At 39.1% G+C, this 22849-nt stretch overlaps 2 protein-coding genes across 9 annotated transcripts; one reads left to right on the forward strand and one right to left on the reverse strand.

Annotated features, from left to right (window-relative positions):
• Positions 1-368: 368 nt before the first annotated feature.
• On the reverse strand, positions 369-17112 carry kiaa0753 (KIAA0753 ortholog). Of its 8 annotated transcripts, none has more exons than XM_069534500.1 (18): positions 16673-17112; positions 15596-15889; positions 15205-15460; positions 14979-15088; positions 14813-14875; positions 14321-14542; positions 13563-13740; positions 12604-12800; positions 12305-12435; positions 11410-11562; positions 10768-10857; positions 9464-9551; positions 9142-9213; positions 8822-8992; positions 8545-8626; positions 8151-8271; positions 3153-3380; positions 369-1102 (listed from the first exon to the last, which is right to left on the reverse strand). In XM_069534500.1, exons 1-18 carry the CDS (start codon positions 16799-16801, stop codon positions 949-951), a joined length of 2739 nt encoding a protein of 912 aa, XP_069390601.1. In that variant the 5' UTR covers positions 16802-17112; the 3' UTR covers positions 369-948. The 8 variants fall into 8 exon arrangements, with proteins under 8 accessions (XP_069390601.1, XP_019944180.2, XP_019944181.2 ...); XM_020088621.2 differs by having other exon boundaries at positions 11410-11565; XM_020088622.2 differs by having other exon boundaries at positions 12604-12803.
• Positions 17113-18140: 1028 nt separating this feature from the next.
• On the forward strand, positions 18141-21044 carry txndc17 (thioredoxin domain containing 17). Its single transcript, XM_020088127.2, has 4 exons — positions 18141-18426; positions 18661-18742; positions 20267-20342; positions 20537-21044. Exons 1-4 carry the CDS (start codon positions 18282-18284, stop codon positions 20603-20605), a joined length of 372 nt encoding a protein of 123 aa, XP_019943686.1. The 5' UTR covers positions 18141-18281; the 3' UTR covers positions 20606-21044.
• The last annotated feature ends 1805 nt before the right edge of the window (positions 21045-22849 follow it).

Here is a 22849-nt window from a genome sequence, read left to right on the forward strand (position 1 = left end):
TGAGAGCTAATTCATTCAGTCACTGTATGTCCACTGTCAAAGGCTGGCCCCCACAGGCCAGAGCAGCATCTGGATGTGTCCCCTCTCATCTGTCTGCATGACTTTCATGTTGACGCTCTCAAGGGACACTGACATTTTCTTGGTCTGCAGAGTCTGCCTTGTTTGTTTTGGATTCACAATTGACAGTTTTCACCATGATTATGCAGGATTCAGTGGAGTGCTGACAGCATACAAGTGAAAAACTGAACTGTGGTGAAAAGATAATGATAAAATAGTGCTAAATCAATATTCTTTACGTCCACATTATTCTTTTGTCATGTAACTTACTGGATAACGCATTAACCAGATAGTAGAAATAAAGCTGTGTGTTGTGTTTAAACCCTTTATTCAGATATTAAGTAAAGGAGCGGTTACAATAGATTAAACACATGATCTTCTCCTAAATCATTTTGGTGGCGGCCATATGCGATTCATTTATTTCCATATTCCAATGTGAAAATAGACAGTGTGAGTAATCCTCAGGGAGATTTAAGCAAAGTGCAAAGGGAGGTCGGTAATCTTATAATCCTCTGTAATGTCATGATGGTCTCTCCAAGCTTATCAAAAACTAAACTAACTTTCCCAGAGGAATTCACCAGCAAATAGAGATGAACCTAGAAGAGTAATGTGACTAATGCTCCATGTGTAATTCAGCAATCTCATCTGCTGCAGCGCCATTTAAAAAAATATCTACAATCCCATTTAAATAGAGTCATATGATGTCACAGCAAAATAGATCTAACAACACATTTTCAAAATAAGAGTTTCATTTAAAAATGAAAAAACTGCAATTGAAGCTATTGACAAAAATAGTCATAGTCCTTGGTCAAGAAAATAGACCCAGTCAATTCAGCGCCAAAATAAATACTTCACACAATCAACTGCTCCATCCACGATGCTGGTAAGATCCTACTGGCTGACCAAAGCCGCAGCTGGAGCAGGAGGTGACTGGACCGGCTGAAGAAACTCTGAGGTGAAGACGGCCTCGGCGTACTCCTCCACAACGTCCTGAAACTCTGCTGCCACGTCAGCTACCGCCTCCGACAATAGCTCATCTGCCAGGCTGTGGAACAACAAGGAGCATAGACATTACATTCCCTCAACACCATAGAATTTCATAATACATACAAATACAAATTTTAATTTGTACATCACACAATGGAAAAAATATCATATATTATGACAACTGTATTACTTTAAAGACCAACAAAAATTCTACAGGGTGTAGTTTTATTATTTTATTTATTAAAATTAGACCTTTACAAATAGTTTAACAATAAAGTCAAGTTTACATCAAGTAACATTTGTGGTAACCTCCTGTGATTTCAAAGAAAGTAAGAATCAAAATGCCAGAGGTGGAATTGAAGCAATTTCTGGACTTCGAAGGCAAAAATGAAGGAAAATAACTCATAAGACTGCAGTGAGCTATGAGTGCAACACCAAAGTAAATTTCAGTGCTTTGATCATTATCTGGTTCAACACAAGACAAAGACAGACCGAGACAGAGGACACAGAGGATAAATGTGCTCTCTTACAGCAAATCAAAAACCATCAAATCGATAGGTGCAACGCAACAATCAGAGAAATTGTGTGCTGTTGAACTACCTGTACCTTTGATGAGTGGATACAAGAAGACTTAGCTCTCAACACTGGAGGTAAAAACACAGGGGCAAATTTACCAGCATGGATTGGGAGCAACCATTAAAAACACTAATAATACTAAAACACTAAAAGCCATATTAGCTGTTCTGAATGACCCCTCATGTCTGTATTTTAAATAAAATGAAATCCAAGCACAAAACTAGTTCTCAGCTCATTGTAGTAAAAAGTAATTGTACAGTGAAAGTTAAGTTTTAGTATTTCCTTCCTCTAGTGGGTTATATTTGTGTATGTAAAAGGTCTACAAAGCAAAAAAGCCCAGTGTGCAGTCAAAGAATCTCCTCTGCTCCTGAAGCTCTTGAAACACCTCCTCATTCATCCAGACGATGCTTCCGGGGAACCGTCATGTCACGTGACATCACAATGTCCCACATTTGCATAATACATGCCTCGCAGCTAGTCCGGAACTCGCCCCCTAACAAAGCGAGGTAATGCAAGAGTGGATTTCCTACATGCACTGAAAGCCGTTGACCAATCACAAGAGTGGGCCAGCTGACCAATCAGAGCTGACTGGGCTTCAGAGGGAGGGGGGGCCTTAAAGAGACAGGAGGGGAAACCAAATGTTTCAGACAGAGGCTAAAAGGAGGTGGTCTGAGAAACGTGATGCATTTTCTGAACATTAGAGCATGTAAACTTTTTGAAGTTATAACCCAACTAAATATTATGAACCTGAATGTGACAATATGTTTCATTCAAAGTATGAAAAAAACAAAATCCACCCAACCACCAAATTATTTTTGGCTAAGCTTTAATTTTGGAGACAGATTGGATCCACAGCAGCACTGTGCTGCTTGTCACCATCTCATCCCACAGACAGGTGTCTGTACTGTGTCAGAATATCAGCAGGTGTACAGGCCTGTATGTACATATGTGTTCTCTCTGTCATTGGATGACCTCTCCTATTATATGATATTATTTTTCTGCCAAATTCACAAAAGTTCTCTCTTTTGAATACTTTGGTTCATTGATGTGGAGCCGATAATGAGCCAGTGACACATGCAGCCAGATCCCAAGGGTGGGACTGTGCAGCAAAGTTTTCTTGGATTTAAGAAAAAAATGTTTACTGGGCCATTTTGCAATCCCGCACAAATCTATCAAAAAAAAGACCCGACTCCATCTTTTAGAAGTTTAGAACTGATTAATCATACACATGAGAGGGAGTTTGCTAGATTGCATTTGAAATTCTGTTAGGTATGCAAATTTGTGCTTGTGAGAAGAACAATCATAAACACCAGAGACACAGTATGCAAAACATTAACTCTGCATGATCCTCTGAGAATGAGCTCCTCGGATTGTACATTACGTCTGTCAAACACATCAAGGGAGAAAACAAACCTTCTTCTCATGTGGTTGTGGTTATAATACATGACACTGAAAATAGGGGGTGAATGTTTTGATAAAAACCTTATTATAATCAGAAGGGTGTCAGGAAACTTCAATGTCAGGTCTTTTACCTGTTTGCAATGGCCCAGGGATTGAAGCTGCCGACACTCTCATGAGCCACATCTCGCAGGTAGGCCTCGTAGTCTTCCCGGTACCGCCTGATGTTTCTCAGCGTGCTGCTTGGCACAGACATGATCGTCCCTGTGCTTCTCTTCACAGGGCCCGGAAACACGGCGCCGTTTCTGGGCTGCTGCTCCTCTTCGGATGCCTCCTCTGCTCGGCTGTCCCCTGACAGGAAACTGTTTGTGTGGAAACACAAGAGAACAGGTTGATTTCTGTGACACCTTTTCATTATCTTGACTATATTCCATGGTGTATGAATCGGGTAGAGAGCCTCTGAGAGGTACAACTGGGGAGAACAGGTTAACTTGTACATTGATAAAGGAGCCAGACGAGAGAGCAGTGCAGAGATTGTGCAGAAATGCTTACCGTTCCTGACATGAGGCGGAGAAATATGAATCAAGGAATGCTTAGATTTAGTCGGGGCTCAGCTGGGCACTGCTGTGGTCTGGCTTTATAATCCTCTCTGCTTGGACAAATCAGCCTTGCTCTTGCAACGGCCCTCTCTGTGCTATATTTAGTATTGCAGCAGCTCCCAAAGCAAAGTGCCTCTCCCTCTATTGTGCTCCCATGCCTCGGCTGGGGACAGCAAACCGTGGGGTGGCCATATATATATATCGAGGCAACAGCACAGTCAACTCTTCTTGCAGTTCGAAATTGGTCAATTTACTGTCTGATGGGCATCTGAGGGCCTGTGTCACAAAAGCAACAATTCATCTTCCTGCACACTTATAAAGTCAGAAGAGAGCTCATGCTTTTTTTCCTCACACATTCAATGGTGAAAAAGGAAAAGTTTGCCTTTTCAGTCAACAAAAACCTTTCAGGCATTTTGCTAAAAAGAAAATTCTCCGAGGCCAAGAGTAATCATGCATACTTACCAGTGACAAAAGTAAGCAAGATTCACAGAAGTCTTAGTGAGCGTTTGAGAACAGCGGGACAGATCAGTGCCATAAGAGGCAGGTGCAGGATAAAAAGTTTCATGAATATATTTTGTTTACGCAGGATTTCTTTGAAACTACAAAAAGAATAGTGTCTGGCATTAGAAAGAATCCAGCAGCACTGACGTCATTGGGAGTCTAAGGTCTCAACCGGATGCAGATGGTGGAAGCCATTTACTGAGCATCACCGCCTTCGGCATATTTAAAGTAATTGGCTTGAGAGGACTAATGTAGCCATAAACAAAGGGCGAGTCAGAGAGCAGACAGAGAAATACATGAAAGGATTAGAATATTGCTGAGCGAGCTTTCATCTTTTCATTGATTGGCTTGACCCGCTGATGGAGCGGTGGTGGGTATGTCAGCATGAGCCAAGAGGGGTGTTGCAAGGGCAGAGGGAGATCGGTGTCTGGGTTCCTCACCATGGATACATAAATCTTATCAGCCGCTCTGTTGAATTTTCCAAAGACAAAATCTTTCCTTCCATTGTGTCAGAGGTGGTTTGATAGCACTTGCACAACGCGCAGACACAACACACGGTGGAGAATAATATATGCGGCTTTAGGAAATAGTTTTCAAGGGGACTGTGACAGTGTGACGTCTGGTGACAGATGATGTTGATAATAATGCAACCAACTGAAGGGCCCTCACTTCTGATAACCCCAGCTTTTGTCAGTCAAGAGGAACTGCAGCTATCCTGAGCGGCTGTAAACAATAAAACCAGAGCTGATTTATTTATAGATGCACTGAGAAATATCTGCTTCTCTAAGCTCTGTCACTTTCACATCAATTGTTTTTTCTTTGACTGTGTGTGTGCGCATGTGGAACAGACACATTGCATGCATGACTCTGTTTTCCTATTGACGACAGAGACCGATGTGTCTCTCTGAGCTGGAGAACGTAGGTTGTAAACAACTTATCAGCGCTGAGACAACACACATGATGAGGTCTTCCTACATCATGCTGTTCCACCCCCATTAAACTCATCATTCTGCTACACTGAGCACTTGGAGCATTAATTAAACACAGCACCGCTTCAACAGAAAAACAAACTGAATTTTTAAGCCTTTGACATCAGGTGTTCTTTTAGTCATTTCCTATTTGAACAACACGAAAGAGTTATTTGAACAGCGTCATCACTAAGTCTCAGTTCTGCCTTTCTATCACAGTGTGGTATGTTTTACACGATACAAGTATTAATTATCTGACCTTTCGGCAGTCACACAAATATACTGAAGGTGAAAACTTCCTTAGACGGAAGTGTTCATCAAAACAACATATTTCATTCTTAGCGTATTGACTAGTTACTTTCTGGCGATAAAGTGAGACGTTACCACTGAATTTAGATTGAGTTCTTGTATAACTTGTTTATTTCAGAGTAGGAAAGGAAAAGTTCCCTTTAACTGCACACTTACACAGCTCATTTCCCTCTGCAGATGGAAGCTAATGTCATTTCAAAATGATCTGAAGGCCAACTGTGAAACTCAGCTCCTATTGCTTCCTAAAGATTTATTCTGACACGTCCTACATGAAGGGCATTTAATCAACAGGAGCTGCTTGCAGCTGACTTTAAGTGTATGTTTGCTTGGTTCTAACTGTGAATGTGGCTCTTTGTGTAGTATGTGTCTTTTTGTTTTGGTACTGCCGAAACAACAGGTTTCAGGTTTTTTGCTTCTCATTAAGTGCTGTAAGATGTGTCACTTGGGTCGTTTTCATCTGCAACACAGTTGGACCTATAAACTCAGGTCACTTTATAAAACAACCCAAAAGACAGCTCTATAAAACAATGTACCTAATAAACACCGTTTCTCTCTGTCACACACCAAATAAGAACTTTATTACTTCTTAGGGGACTAGGCACTGTGGAGAAAGGCTGAAAGGAGTCTGTAACAAATGTCTGCTTGCATCTTGTTGGAACAAAATTCCACTGTGAAACAAGACACACTGACTACATTTAAATGGACATCAATAATATGACTATTGTGAATAAGACATTACTTATTTTTAGTTTATGAAAAACTTGGTGAGTTATCAATTGAATGTTCCATTAATATTTCTGTTGACATGTAACAAAGTCTAATTATGACTTACGTCAACATTACATCATACAGACGAAGGTCGAACCCAGAACATGTGCTGTGAAAACTCCAATAGAAGCTTGATATAATGTGATTAAGTTCAGAACACTCCACGTGTTTTAATTTGATAATGGGTTTTTCCATATATGACCTTATCCAGATTAAGGTCTTCAGAAGCTGTTTACATTGCAGTATCTTATTCAGACTATTGTCTTAATCAGGTTAATATCGTAATATTGCGTCCATGAAAACATGTGCAACGTGTCTGTCAGGAGACAGATTCACTGATCATACTGTAACCTTCACACGGATAATCCTTCTCACTTTTTAATAAGCAACCACAGTACATAACAACGCAGAGAATGAAATCCCTCTACATGACTCTTCAAGCAGCTCGCAAGTAACTACTGGATTGTTTGGAACTAATGTGAGACATGTATGAGAATACATGGTTGTCGTTTTTTTTTTATACAAATGAGTACAACTACTGCATATCAAGCAATCATAGTGCCACAAAATATAATGCAAACATGTTTCATATATGTGACCACTATCGGTACTAATAAAGGGACATTTTATCAATCTTCTCTTTTCTGTCATAGAAATGTTGTGCAGACTCTGGCGTAAAAGAGATTTTGTGACGGAATGATGTGTGAGTCAGCAGACAGCAAAGCTACCCACTCTGTGTACTTCAGAATTTGTCAACATGAATAAAGGAATCTGTTAATCAATGCACAAACAAAAACTAACAGTCATTGCTTTAACTATGGACATTAATCTCAGATAAACCCAATAAAATCATCAGGACAAATATTTACCACCTCTTCTAAAAGGCAGATGAGAGCTGGAACACTGTGGGCATTGATTTATTTGTTAATTAGATTCTTTTAATTTGAAATTCTCAGTTTTGTAATGTAATAAAACCAAGCATAAAACGACATTAGTTTAACAAGATTAACTAGTTTTACTTTTTTTTAATTTATTTTTAATCATAATTACATCCACTGTGGCACACTGTTGAATAACAGTGTGTCAGTGTGCCATTTTTAAATTGCACTGTAATTTGGACAGAAGATAAAAATGATGCATGCTTGTCTGTCTCTGTTTTATCCCGTAGATTCAGAAAGTGTCTGAACAAATGAGCTGGCAGTTCCCAAATGACTTTGCCACTATTAAGATGCTGCAAGACTGGATACCGCATAAAAGCTAAAGAAAATTAATGAAAAAAACAAAAGAGAACCTGAGGCACTCCAAGTCTGACTGACTTTAATTTGCTAATGGTCACGGCGTGAATTTGTTAGAAGCAACATGCTGGTGGCTCGTTTATGTCAACAACTTTGAGTCCTTCCACTCTCTTTTCTCTTCCTTCCAAGCTCCTCATTAGTTAAAGCAGTAAAGCAGCTGCAGCTCAAGCCTTGGGCGGCCGAGGGTCTCTCTGTGGAGTCTGCTGCCGGAGTCAGGAATAGACTCTGCCCTGGGTACGGTAGCCACCAAGTGAGTTTTGTGGGATGAGTAAGGCCTCCCACTGGGAGAGTGATTATAGGGCAACGACACGTCATGCGGAAACAACGGTAACAGTGCATCGTCGGAAAAACATTAAACACTTTACTATTCATCGAGCCTCGAGGCCTAATTAAGCCAATAGTGAATGACTTGATGCTGTTGTTCTTTGCTCCAGCGTATAGCCACAGGACGTCTTTAACTTTAATTCAATACATTTACTTTCACCACGAAAAGTGACCTTATATATCCAAGTGATCAAATTTCCATATGCAATTTTTTTAAGGGTTGTATGACATTTTATGAATTAATCAGTATTGCGTCATTTTCTGGGAAGCAGCTTCTTTAAGATGAATAAAACAACAAGGAGGAGAGCCATAAGCAAAAGACGAGACTGAGAAATTTATGAGTATGAAAAATGGTAAGAGTAACCCACCCAGTCTCCAAAGGTTTTTCTAGGATGATATCAGCTGCAGAGGTTTGCTTCAGCACTGGCCTGGTGAGCCTAATTGGCTGAGGGGAGGCTGGTATGGAGCCCGGAGCATGGCACTGGGGTCCTGGGAAGGACAGAGAGGACGGGGGGAGGCAGGGGCAATGATTGTGTGTGTTGAAAAGGATGGGTTGAAGCAGGGGACAGACGGATAGACAGATGGAGCAAAATGAGAGGAGCATACAATCAGAATGACTAGCATTCACCTCCTCTTGTCAATTGTAGCACTGTCTCCATCTACAGGGGCCATCAGGGAAATGTCTCTAGAATCTAGAGATTTTCCCTGATCCAGAGTCTAGATGCAGGTACGGAGGATAAACAGGAGTGTGTTTGTCTTTACCTGCTGCTCCTGGTCGGTCCCAGTAAAGAGGGTCTGAGTAGGTGATAGAAACAAAGCGTCTCCTCACTTCATCCTGATCCTTCTGCTCAGGCACACAAACACAGAGAAACACATAATAAACATATTCCCCACCTTCTGATGGTGAAGCACATCAGTAAGCAACACCAGACCACAGCCATCAAAACAGCTCACTATAAATAACAAACCGATCGCTGGTGACCTTTCAAATTCAACAGCGCCCTTTTGTTGGCAGACCTTTCTGCAGGGCACCTCTCACCTGTATCTCCTCCATACGAAGCAGCATACTCTCCAGGGTGGGAGCCTGCAGCCTACACTGGGCCAAGCCCTCCAACTGTCTGTCTGTCTCAGCTGCCCACGCCACCCGTGCAGTGTCTTCAACCAGATACTCCAGCAGGTCCTCACTCTGCTGCTCGGCAGGCTTAGCTGTCTGTGAAGGACACCAGCCACATTTATACAAGCTGAGTATTAAGCATAACAGTATGTCAGCCTTGCTGTTTAATGATGCCCTATTCAAACTCTCTTCAATAGAAACTGTCTTCTCTCCTGTGAATTATTAGCAACAGCGGCACGGCTCACCCTCTCTACAGCCTGCTCAGACAGCCGATTTCTCATTGAAGAGCTGATCCTGCTCCTGGACTCGCCAATCTGCTGCAGTACACAGACAAAAACAAACTCAGTCGATTTCAATCCAAAGCAATCACCCTCTACTCCCACATGGTCATCAAAAATCTGGCAAATCGGAGGGTGAATAAAGCAGCATGTGCTCAGTATTATTTAAAGGGAAAATAAAATGTATTGATCGCCTTCTCCCTCTTCTTTGGGTGATGTAAAAAGAAAACTCAAGAAAATCCCACTGTGCAGGCCAGAGATCTACAGTCTATACACTTATTCCTCGTACCTGTGCTTCATCCAGAAGGGGCTGAATTCTCTCTCTGGCCTTCTGCTCAGCTCTCTCAGCCCACTGAGTTGGTGAGACCGCTTCAGACCTGTAAATCAAAACACACCCACATCATAAACTGTGACAGAAGACTTTCTGAGGCTGATAGACTGAGCTTTAATTTCAACTCTGCATCAAAACTCACTGTAAGATTTTCCTCACAAAAAGTTCAGTTCTATAAAAAAAAGCCCAACTAGACGAAAAACATTAACAATGGTGGAGGTCCTTTTAAATGTCCCACTAACCCTGTGTGCCCAAAATCATCAGGAGCCTGAAACTTGCACCACGAAATGGAGCAGAAGTTCTCAAGGGGCAGAGAAATGTTGTGTTATGTTGCAGATGACTTGATTAGGAAATCTGTGGTGATCTATAGGTTGTTGCTGTACTCCCAACATGCATTGTTTGCGTTCTATTGTTTGTAGGTAATTACGTTGGTGTTATAATTCCCCATATAATAGTACATTAAATTGTGAGGCCTGGCACATGGAGCTGTGTGGTAGATTACTGTGTGAATTATTACTTTGGCTTGTCAGACAGATTTATGTTTTTTTTTTTTACAGCAAGGGTGAGTTTCTTCTTCCTAAATACACTTAACAGCAAATGGTTGTATTGGACAATGTACAAACATATACATGCATATATTATCATAAATCTTGTTGAATTGTATTGTGATTATAGGCCTCTAAAGAGAGCTCTAACCCCCTCTGCTACTACACTCCCCTTTTGTCTATACCAAGCTTAGTTTAATTTGAATTTCAGGCAGGCAGGTGTTCTAGTTTAGTCAGCTGATGTACCATATCCTATAATCTCAGCATCTTGTCTCTCCTGTACTGTCTCGTCCCTCTCCTCTCTCCCCCTGCTGCTTTCTGCTGGTATTTCAGCTTGTAGAGTCTGGATCTCATATCGCAACCCTGCACTGGCCCCATGTTCCTGAACAGCACCCACTGCTGCAAGAATTATGGTCAAAGTGGACGGCTGTATACATATATACAGTATATACACACACAAATAAAACTGACTTCACTTTAATTGTAATATATGTATAAATATCTCATATATATACATTTAAATATCTCATATATATGAGAGAGAGAGAGAGACTGCAATCTGGGCACAAATGGAAACAAATATTAATTAATATTACTACTACATTAGTATATACTGGATCAATACCTAGCAACTGACATTGACTGAATTGTGATCTTCAACTTCCCTCCCCTCAGAATATTTACATCTATTAAAACCATATCACAATGGTACTGCACCTTAATCTCTGAATGTGTTCAGCCTCTTCTTTACTCAGCTGGTTGAGCTCTTTCAGTCTCTGCGTCGTCAACTTATCCAGCCAAGCATTCCTGTACCAGGCCAGTAATCACCAAATGAAAAGAATGCAAGCTCAATTAAGAATTTCACACAAATATCTAATAATCTCCAATAAAACCAAGCTGCTTGCCACTGATTAATTGGAAAGAAAAATTGTAGTAATTAAGGTTTGATTAAACAGAGACGTATGCAGAATACTGAATGAGGTGCTTATAATCACTGAAAACTATTAATCACTCATAAAGAGAAATGGCCTCAATCTAGCAGGCACCTAGAATAATTTATCGGAAAGATTTAACTCTGAATCACAATCAGAGTATTGCCGGTAGCTCTCAGCAAGTGGGGTCTGACATACAGGTTAAAAATGACTCTGAATACAGAGGGAGAACTCATTAACATTACTTTCCCCCAAGATCTCATCTTTCTGGCTTTTTATCCATTTGCTTAAACAGATAATCTAATGTTTGAGTAGAAACAACAAAAAAGCAACAATGACTACAATGTGCAATTATAGTAGTACATTGTGAAATCTAAAAGCACAAGAGAAGAAAATCTGGTGAAAACTTGTAGGCGGTCGGCTTAACCTTAATGCTTCATTCTGAGCTTGTTTCTTCTGTTCTGAGCTCAGATTCGGCTCCGCTCGGTAACCAACGGCCACATTCGGCTTCGGAGGGCTCACCGCAGGCTTCACCGGAGAGAAGAGACATCGAGGCTCTGGTCTCCCCCTTTGAGGGGATCTGCTGAGATAATAGCAGAGGGATAAAAGAAAAATAAACACAGGCATACACAGATATGCACTATAATAAGACAAGTCAGAAAAAGATGGGGGGGATTGAGCCGGAGGAATAAGAGAAGAATAATCATGGAAAGGTAAAATGAAAGAGCTGTTTTTGTTTGTTTATCAGCAGGATAATGAAAAAACTACTGAATGTTTTCAGGCAAAGAAAAAACACTTTTTTAGCAGTTTTCTTTGAAATTGTTTTTTGAGATTTTCAATATTTCACGGATCTTGATGAAAAATAAAGCAGGCATATTTAGGGGAATAATATGTAGTTTCTATATTGTTCTTTAAGCTGCTGTACATTGATAAATACAGCTAGAAACCTGTAACTACCACCAACGTGTAGCTGAGATAAAGAAATATAGCCTGAGCTATAGGATTTGCTAAATTTAAAGGTACTGTTGGGCCTAGCCAGAGTCGTGCACTTTACTAAGTGACATTCTAGCTCAAGATGCATTATTGAGCAGTTATATATATAGTAATAATAACAATTATATCTATACTGATTCACACTGGATGCAAACTGTTACCTTAACATTTCAGTTTCAGATATTACACAACCTCAGTTATGTAATGACATTAATCATCTTGTGTGATATGAAAATGACTGAGAGAAAAAAGCATAAGCGAACAATAAAAGGTAATGACTTTAAAAATTCTAGTGTGTCATCAGCTGAACAGAGAGATTAAAAGCTCACCGCTGTGGAGGAGGAGAGTGAGGGGATGTGGGTATCCAGGGCACAGAGGGATCTCTTTCAGGGACCTCGTTCACTCTGAGCCGAGAGGAGACTGTAGGCTGCTGGAAGCCTGCACCTCGTACCTGATTACACTGTGACAATAAAGTGAAAAACATATAATTAAAATTTGTCAGACAGTCACATGGATTTTATCTCCGGCTTACGTGTCTTTTCACTATATAGAACCCACATTCCACTGGTGTAAACATTTTAGATTTTGTCTTTAATCCAGTACTGAAAATTGCAGAAGTAGTCAGCACCTTTAATATCATGTCAGCCTTTCTTCTCTCAGAGTGGAGTCCTTTTCTACGTGTAGCGTTTGCGTGAGGTCGTCCCTGCAGCTCTCTCAGGCCGCCTTGCTGGGCTAGGCTCTCCAGGCCGGCCCTCAGCACCTCTCCCCTGTTCATGGGTGGCCGGTGAAAGGTAGTCTTGGGTTTCTGTGAGGCCATTCTCCTACCTGCTGTCACGAATGAAAAATGAAACTTTTGAATTGTTTTGACCTTGACTGATTGAATCTTTGTTAGAAGTACAGCAATAGCTACAGTAAAAAAATGTTTTATTTGTATTTTCTATTAAACACAAGGAACCTGGGCAGCTAAGGCATTACCCACAAACACAACACCATCAACAATTAGCTGTCTGACACTCTCTCAGCCACTTGAATCCCTACTGGCTGCCAGATAAGTGGCACAGGGACTTTAGTAATATAACAAAGCTGTTTGTTTCCTGGGAGATCTAAGCTCATTGTAGGTGTTTGTGTCATCCCTTCCTCCGGACACCTCTCAACTCAATCACAGCCAGCAGGGGTTAACTGCTCATACAGCGGAGGTGTGGAGGCCTGAGTTTTGCACATCAGTTCCTGTTTGTCTATATCATCTTCATGGCTCCTAATCAGTTTTCAGCCGCTGTGTAGCCATTTAAGCACAGTGGGGCGCTCAAACACAACAAAAGCCCTCAGGTGACTGGCAGATACACAGGAGACAGTTTGTTATCCATCAAAAGGCACACATACTATTTATTCTCTCCTGTTTTCAGCAAACTGTCCATTAAAATGAAATTAGGAAGGAAAATACTGCATTAACATTTGTATTAGAAATTATGTGACTTACTGAAGATTAAAATGTAGTAATGTTTTTAAAATGTTACACATTAAAAAAGAAAATTAACTAGAGAGAAGCAAAGGCTTTTCATCATGCTAACTATTCCATGCAACACTCACCGCGGACACCTCTTTTGGGATTTGATGGTTTGCGAGGTCCTTGAACATTTGAGTTGCTGGGACCTTTGAGGACATGAGTGGGCGACATGCTGCGATGAGGAGACTTCCTGTGTGGAGGGCATGTTTGGGCCTGCACCTTATCAGTCATCTCTTGTTTACTGAGGGCAGAATCCAAAGTCTAAGAAGAAGAGAGTCACAAGACAAAACAATGTGGATTATTTACTTAGAATTAGAAGATTTGTCCCGAACAAAATAATCTGGACATGTAGACAAATAAAGTGGATCATCAATTATTGACCTAAAAAAATGAATAATAATAATTTTGGAGTGCATCAAGAGACACATGTAATGCAGTCATGAAGTAAGCGTATGTTATGAAACAAGTCAGGTGAAGAAAGTGCAGACTCAGCACTTTGAGTGTGTTTATAACCATATCAAATTAAAACTTTAGGACCTGTAAACATTTCATGCATGTTTGGAGAATTAAAATGAAAAGGTAAAAAGGTCTGTCAGTCTTTGAACCACTGAAAACATGACACAATGTTTACTTTCCATTTACCCTTTTGACTGATATGGCCTGTGAAAAATTGTTGGGTTGACTGATCACTCAGTAAATTGAGAATTTAAGTCTCGCTCTACTGCCCTAAAAGTCGCAACCAATGCATACAGAGTCAGCCGCATTGTAGTTATTGTTAAATTTAACATCTACTGTGCTTGAATAAAGCCAAAGCACTGAAAACACATTTTATACTCTTCACCTCGAGTTTCTGCAGGATGTTGAGGGCAGTCTCAGGCACAGCTGAACCCTGGTCCACTTCAACCTTGGCTGAACACAATGAGAGCTGGCGAATCAGCCGGCCCAGCTCTTTGTAGTGAGGAGGCATCTTGCTAAGGGACACATCTGAGAGCTGGTGGGTGACATCTTGTAAGGCCCTGAGTGCCCCACGGTGGGCGGCTGCAAGTCTGTTTATTGCAGAGGACTGAAAGAAAAGCACAGAGTAAATCAGTTACACATAAAGAAAAACAGATATTTAAATGATTTTTGCTGGGAATGCAGCTCTGAAACCTTTCAAAAATCTCTCAAGCTGTCATAGAAGCAAATACAACTAATACTAGTACAGTGTCAGATCACTAATTGGTGAATCTGTATGAAGGACTGGCATGTGGAACACTAGTGTTTAAAATAAATAAATGGACCTATCTCTATAGTCTCTCTATAAAGTAAAACTGTAAAATCGTTGTTTACATACCTTTTTGGTATCCGTCATCTGCTGGCTTCTTAGTTTCTCTAGGTCTTCTTTTACTTCTTTTACCTGTTCAATAACAATTTCATAGAACACTGGTTATAGATACAGAGCAAATTAAGAAGTCTGTTAAGTTTTATTACTCACATATATTTGTCAAAGGTTTTGATACCTGTTGCTGAAGAACATATATAGTTTGTGATGAACGTGCTGCCTGCTTCTGTCTGCGCATCTCCAACTTGTTTTTCTCTTCAGGCTCCAGTGGCTCCTCTGTTTTCTCCCCTGTTGTTGAAACCCCATCATTTATTATTATTAATGACAATTTTTGAAATGTTAAACCATAGAAGAACTATGCAGATGCAGGTGTGTTCTGTAATTATAGTGTCATTATAGTTTACCTCTGTTGGCCAGCTCTTCTACTTTCTGAATATATACTTCAAGCTCATTTTGCAGCTTGCGGATTTCCTGGCTCAGAGGGGTCGGTTTGCCTCCTTCTGGCTGCCTTGACCTGGGGTCTCTGGTTGGGAGTGACTGGCCGAACCAAGGCTTTTTACTAAGGGGGGGTTTCTGGGATGTTTGCTTTGCAGGACGGGCTGTTTTCTCTTTTGGACTGGAAGTCTTAAACTTAATCGTATTTGGTGTGCGTTCAAGCTCCTATAGAGAGAAAAAGAGTCAGTTCCATTACTGAGTGAAAAAAAAAGACATAAATCAATAAACTATAATAGTCTTTACTGTAAAAGCAACACTTCAGTAATTGAAGACAATGACCCTTCAATCTCTAGTGATTACCTGTAGCAGCTCTGCATCACTTGTTTCAAGGCGTAAGGCCTCTTCAGAAGCTTTGACAGGGGATTTTATCAATGACTCGAGGCGCCTTCGTCTCAGATCTCGCTTGGCAAGCTTCACGGCCGCCTGCAGCCTCTCCTCAGAGAGTGCGGTGAAGCTGATGGAACTGCTGCTGCTGTCCAAATTCACACTCCTTTCGGACAGTGGCAGCAGCCTCTCTATCACGATGGGTGCGGGCGGGTGGACACGGGTGGCACGGTTGCCGGCACTTGCGGGGATGGCTTTGTTGAACAATAGCTGCGTAATTGTGAAAGACACATGGAGGATACTAATCAGTCATTATCAGTCATGTGAAATGATCAGCAATGGTGACATCCTATCATGCTTTTCACAGCAATTCCTGGATGGATGGATGGATCCCTAGGGAAATTTAGGCATCCAAGAAGTATTTGCTAACAGAGATATTGACAATACAAATATTTTAAGAAGAATGAGATGGAAGGTGACCAGGGCAGAGGGTTGAAGACAAATATAATATGATTTATAGATAAATAACTGAAGCTATAAAAAAAGTTGTGTATTAGACTTACATAGCCTGTAAATTGATGGTACAGCAGTTGTAAGTATATAACAGTGCAAGAGTAAAACATAAAACACAAGACTAGAGATATAAAATAATATAAAATCAAATAAACATAAACTTAGGCAATGGTGGTGACAGTCTGGCAGCCTAGTGACATGGTTAATTCGTTAATCTATCTATGTTAATTATTTATTAATCTGCAGTTTTCATAAATCCTGAAATAGATACAACAGTTGTTAGGATTTCTGTTAAAGTAATTATATTGGAAAGCACCATATACTACAGTCCACTAAATGTCCTTATTACGTTAAATTAAGTCAACACCAGTTTTTACAACATCAAATGAATAACTCACTGATTATTGTACGGAACTAAAATGGAATTAAGTGGATATAAACTGAACTGTATGAACACGGGTAACCGTGTAAGAGGAACTACTTGTTATAATAACATCGACGTATATTATCAGGTCATAGACACGTCCTCCTGTTGTTTACCTTGGTCTGAGACATCCCAGTGGTCAAATCTGTTCGGTTTCGTGTTGGATCTGAAACGACCCAGTCTCTGTCTTCACTCTGTTGATCTGTGGGAAACGTGGGACCGGTCTGCAGCATCCGTGCAGCCATGACGGGAAAAACAAGCACCGACTTCCCTCAAACTAACATCTTCAGCCGAGGAGAGTTAGCTTTACTAAGCTAGCTACGCTTTTGAATTGCAGTCTGCTAACGTCAAGTCCGTCTAAAAACCAACCGTTCAACCATTTTGACTTTCTGCTACAACCGCTCTTCTATTATAAATGAGCAACACGCAGAACTTTTCTCATTGTAGGTTCACTCAAATAAAATACACTTAATAGTTTTAGTCTAAGCTTGACAACATTTTAAATCGCCGCCATGACAACAACAGACCCCAACCAACCGGAAGTAGTTTTTAAGATATGTTTACGTCGTGTCGTTTAAATCTAAATGACGATCAGCTATAGTTAAGATATCTGGACTATCTGATGTCGACTTTATCTTTCTGTTCGGTGACAAACACACAATACAGACATTTCATGAAAGAATGGCTGCACATATACCGCTGCTGCAGTTACATCCACATAAAATTCAGTTTTAACACTAGGAAATTAGATTTGACTAACATTTTAGCTACAAACAGTTTTGTATCTGTTATCATTTGTAAAAGACATTTTAAATTACGAAGCAAATTAAAAATGTTATATGCCGCGACTACAAGATTAGCAGACGTAGAAAACTCTTAAATCTGGTACGCGGCTTGTTTTTCCCACTGTGCCCTCATTGAATGAAGGCAGCATATACGGATCCTGAAAAGAGTCAAAACAAAAACCCCAAAGCGCAAATTTAATCAAATTCATTGCAGTGACTTTGCATTTTTCATTAACTCCAGGATTTGTACAAATACCACACTATGAAAATACTTCATTACAAGTGGGTGTCCCGCATTTAAACCCCTTCCTCGGTGGAACATATAAAATAGCAAAATTTACTTGAAGTTAAAATATTGATTTTGCTAAGAAATATTTTATATTCTGTTTTTCTTGTTGCATAATTCATTTTCTTTAGATTTATATTTCTCACATATATTTGCACGTTTTTTTTAATTTCAGCACAAGTTGTTTGCATATGCTCATTTGAATAACTTTAACACTTTATACAGGTAGTTCATAAGAATAATCAAAAATCACCAGATATAGAGATGTTAATTAGGCAGGAAGGGAATATTTCCCCTTTGAAAGTGAGTATATCATTTACAAAAAGGAAATATTTTGGCTTATGCAGGAATTGAATAGGCCTGAATCTACATATACACATGCATCAATAATACAAACATTTTTCTGTTGTGTGTTCTGAATATGTGAAATGATCTGTACCTCACTAAAATTCAAATAGTGATCTTAAACGCTGCATTCTGCAGGTGCACTGTCCCTTTAAGAAGCTCTGCACAGGACCGGAAGTGCTTGTGTCAAGTTTGCAGTATTTCTCCCAGGTTCAGTGTCAGTGGATCAGAAATATTTCTCCACACTTGTTGGGGCATCCCAGCTTTAACCTGAACTCACAGAGCCTTCACATAAACTCGGTGTGAACCATGGCTCAGTATGAAGTAGTGAACGTGCGCGGATATGGAGAATTCTGCCACGCTGTGTCTGAGAGAAAAGGAAAAGACATCTTTGCTTATTTCTCTGGAGATAAAGACGCTCAGGGAGCAAGCTGGTGTCCAGACTGTGTGAAAGGTAAATCAGATACTTAAATACGCCACAGTTATTACACATATTAGATGCTTGTTCTTCCATTTTGGGGAAACTCCATTGCAAATGCAGCTGACTTCTCTTTGCTGTGGCAGTGAGTCAGGTCTGCTCATATACAGTCTGTGGGTGTGAGGTGTTGCATTGATTGTGATGCATATTAACTTCTTATCTTGTGCACTTTGATTTGCAATCGCAACAGTTTGTGGTCTTCTCTTTCAGCTGAGCCTGTGGTGAGAGGAGAGATGAATCATCTTCCTGAAGGATCTGTCTTCATCTACTGTCAAGTTGGAGAAAGAGCTTAGTCAGTATATTTACCCTTCTTTATTATTACAACATCTTAAAACAAACTGTTAGTCACACACATGACATGTGCTGCTTAAATTCACGACTACAGATCATTGCATTATCAAATATTTTTGAAGAATCAGACGTCTGCTTTATTACATATGATTTTTCAATTAACATTTCTTTTAACTTACAGTGTGGCCTATACAGCCCAAATAATTGTATAGCAGCAGGAAATGAAAATACAAGTAACTCTTTATATTTGTGACTTAGCAGTAACTTACTTCATACATTGTCAATAAAGCTTGATTAACCTGCTGTGAGACTGAGGCCAAAATGTGTTCTGTTAACTGCTACTGTACATATGCAGATTTATTATTTCTCTAAAAATTATATTATGAGTTGAGGTGGTTGACTGAAAATGAATTGGAAATCATGTTGATTGATACTGTTGAAGGATTTTTTAAATAATTCACAGGTTACATCTTTTAGATGTGAATATTTGCTTGTTTAGCAACTTTCTCTGATGGTCAACTCAACTTGTTTGCATTATTGACATCTAATCAGGGATTAGAATATATTGAATTAAGCTTCAGGGACCCACAAGTGGCATTTTGATGCTTTGTAGATTGAAGATTGGCTGATAAATGTATTGTTATAGAAAATTAGATGTATTGATAATTGTTGGTCTCAGCCTTACTGTACATCCTCAGAAGAATAATACTACCAAATGTTCAATTACTGTTCAGTTACTTTGCACACATTAGAATTTGAAGCAGTTTGATTAAAGGACAAAAGATCACAGCATAAATCCAAACAGTGAAGATCTTTAAGCCCATGACTCCCTCTGTTTATACAAAGATGCAACCTGGAGGATGGGAAAATAGAGTAGATAATTGACGTCATTGTTCTAACAAATTTGCAATGATTCAGATTACATAGACAAAAAACGATATGCAGTGCTTTGCTCAGTTGTTAATCCAGCCTTGATCACTAACTGTCCTATGTGATCATCAAAATTAAACATTTTCTTTTCAATAGATAAACTACTAGTTTCAACAATTGACTATGTATGAATCTCAATTTGGCCTTTGATTGTTAGACTGCTCAGCAAGTTAAAGTGAGAGAAACAGTAAAATATGAGAGACAATAAAGTATTTTGTTTCACCTTGTTTATTTGTTAAGATCCCATTATCTTAAACTGAAAGCAGAGTTAGTCATCATGGGGTGCACAGTTTAAAACATAGATACATTTAAAAACATTTACTAAACCTTTCAATCATCACAGATGAAAAAAAAAATAATTTATGAGTAAAAACGTAATCTGATACCTGTCACATTTTATGTTTCGTATAATCAATCGTTTATAGACAAGTCAATAAAACATGATTCTTCTGGAACTTTTTTCTCTCAGAGCAAGGGAAGTTTTTAGGGAATAAAAGTGAACTTGAGCTGAAAATCCTTCTCACGCTTTCAAAGCCTGTTCTTTATATGTCTTGCATCATATCAGCGTCTTGATTATGTCTTTTTCATGCTTCAGTTGGAAGAATCCAAATAATGACTTCAAGAAGACTCTGAAGTTGAGTGGAGTTCCCACCCTACTGAGATATGGCACAGTAAGAATAACTACAGTTGGAATTTGCTTGATTCTGCAACACAGAATATAACTGTTGAATATTTTACCGAAACATCCTCAGAGATGAGTGAGATAAAAAGACTGAATTTAGTTTGAATACTTTGAATACTACTTTTTAAGTACCTCTGATATGCAGCAAAATGAAAAGAGAGCTGTGTGATCTGTTTGTCTCAGCCTCAGAAGTTGGTGGAGGACGAATGCTTCAAAGCAGAGCTGGTGAGGATGATGTTCACTGAGGACTGAGGGATGCTGCGCTGCTCACATCACTCATGAAGCATTCAAGACCTCTCCACTGTTGAACGGCTGCCACCATTCAGTTTCAGCGCCCCTGCATTATTGAATATTGATAACCTTTCACCAGACGCATCTCCTTCTGTAATTTGATACAAATCATCAAGTGTACGACTGAAATAATGAACATCGCTTGTAATAAACAGCCATTCCATTCATTCTATACTGGAACAACAGAGCAGATGTAACTCTCACTTGTTTTGCTCTGTGTACAATCAGTCAGTCCTGAGGTTGACACATTTCTTCACATGTAATGTAAGACACTACGGAATTATAAGAATATCTTGGATTTGTCTTTATTGTGACCATTTAATGTGATTTATTTTTTTTGCCTTACAAAAAGACTTGAATAAAGTGACACTCAGTGTTGAACATTTGTGGCAGAAGAAAACTTGTGTAATTTGTTGTTTAATGACCCAATTGGTGACAAGCTAAAACTTTAGCCAGTAAAACTAACAAGAGTTTTGAACTACGTTATGGCAAATAGAAGTTCTGCTTTCAAAGTCCTACTAAAGGAAATGTACCTCAAGTATCAAGAGTAAAACGTATCATTCTGCTGTAAAATGTATAATTATGTGAAACTAAGCAACTTTATTAAATCATAATACTGATGCTTCAATTCTTTGCAGTGGCTCAAGATGGTGCTATAGTGCCACTCTGGTGGCAGCCTGTTGCAGCAGCTCTAGCTGAGTTTTGAGCTCTTTTACTATTTCTATTTTTTGTCTTTGCTTGTGTTTATACAGCATGTTCACGTATTCATTTCTTTTTATTTAACTGATGTTTCTTATTTTTCTATTCCCTTTGCTGCTAGGATACTGCAGATTTCCCCAGTGTGGGACGAATAAAGGATTATCTTATTTTATCATAATCACCTCGCAATAGCAGCAGATCAACCTGAGGTTTTGACAGACGGAGACAAAGGAAAATTTTTGGAATCTTTAACAATCAGAATTTATGACGAATTTGATAATTACAGTTATTTTGATATACATTTGTTGTAACATTAAAAATAGTCTATTTGATATGTAATGTATTCTTTAAAGTGAAATCTACTTGTTAAGTGTAACTAGTAGATACAAATGTCAGTGGGAAGCTGAAGGTAACTTGCAATTTAGTATAAGTATACAGTAGCTTAAAATAGAAATACTCAAATTGATTACAAATACCTGAAAACTTCATTTAATTACAATACATGAATAAGAGTTGGGCAATAAAACTATTAATAATTATCGCAATATCATTTTCACCAGTAGCAATACAACAATGGTTCAACATATACTTATATAATGCTGGATTGTATTAGCACAGTGAGGAGGTATGACACATACTAGACACATCCACTTGAGAATAGTTAAACGTTTTGCTGTTTGTCAAGTGTTTGTCATTTAAACCATAACCTTCAATCATGAGCCAATTTCAGTCTTTAAAGGTTCCGTGTGTAGGATTTAGAGACATCTAGTGGTGAAGTTGCATGTTGCAGCTTAATGGGGTATTCAGTTACCTTCCAGATGTGAAAGAGAACCTGTTGTAGACTTCAAGTTGTCAAAAAACTCAAAAGGTGTTTAGTCTGTCCATTCTGGGCTACTGTAAAAAACATGGCAGCTTCCGTAGAGGACCAGCTCCTGATATAAATATAAGAGCTAATTCTAGAGTAAAGAAAACAATTTGTACAATTTAGTGATCTAGTGAAAACATTGCTAGGAATATTTTATATTCAATTTCACCCATGAGATCCCTTTCACTTAAATGTTACACACTGGACCTTTAAACCAAAAGAAATAATAAAGTAACATTTATCATGATGAGAATCATTTCCTACTGATACGAACAGTTTCGTCTTGATCTAATTTTTGTCTCTATCGTCCGGGCTACTTGAACAAATGTACCTCGTTATTATTCATCACTGGAACTCGGTGATGCTGCCAGTAGCCAAGGTATTCTCCTCCTGTGAACACTAGGTGGCAGCAGATTCATAAGGATAGTGTTTAGTGGCCCTCAGCCTTATCTTTAAAACAAATTACAGAATATAAATTAAACTTGTCTAATAAAGCTGATTATGAATTCATGAATCAGGAGCATTTGATAATATCTGATGTTAATTTGGGCTCAAACCTAGAATCAGGATAAATATAATCTGAAGATTAGACAACATTTAGGGAAATAAAACATGTAACTCTGATTTAAAAGCTCCATTTG

This window comes from Paralichthys olivaceus, chromosome 11 (assembly GCF_024713975.1).
Source record: "Paralichthys olivaceus isolate ysfri-2021 chromosome 11, ASM2471397v2, whole genome shotgun sequence".
Lineage (NCBI taxonomy): Eukaryota > Metazoa > Chordata > Actinopteri > Pleuronectiformes > Paralichthyidae > Paralichthys > Paralichthys olivaceus.

What these genes read in the sequence shown, in the direction of transcription:
- kiaa0753 (XM_020088620.2), bottom strand. Translation starts at nt 16,801, where the DNA reads ATGGCTGCACGGATGCTGCAGACCGGTCCCACGTTTCCCACAGATCAA. An exon ending in ACATCCTGCAGAAACTCGAG is followed by an intron (nt 13,741 to 14,320) that starts GTGAAGAGTATA and finishes TCTTCTTCTTAG; the next exon opens with ACTTTGGATTCTGCCCTCAG. An exon ending in TCCCAAAAGAGGTGTCCGCG is followed by an intron (nt 12,804 to 13,562) that starts GTGAGTGTTGCA and finishes CATTCGTGACAG; the next exon opens with CAGGTAGGAGAATGGCCTCA.
- txndc17 (XM_020088127.2), top strand. Translation starts at nt 18,282, where the DNA reads ATGGCTCAGTATGAAGTAGTGAACGTGCGCGGATATGGAGAATTCTGC. An exon ending in GTGTCCAGACTGTGTGAAAG is followed by an intron (nt 18,427 to 18,660) that starts GTAAATCAGATA and finishes CTTCTCTTTCAG; the next exon opens with CTGAGCCTGTGGTGAGAGGA. An exon ending in CAAGTTGGAGAAAGAGCTTA is followed by an intron (nt 18,743 to 20,266) that starts GTCAGTATATTT and finishes TTCATGCTTCAG; the next exon opens with TTGGAAGAATCCAAATAATG.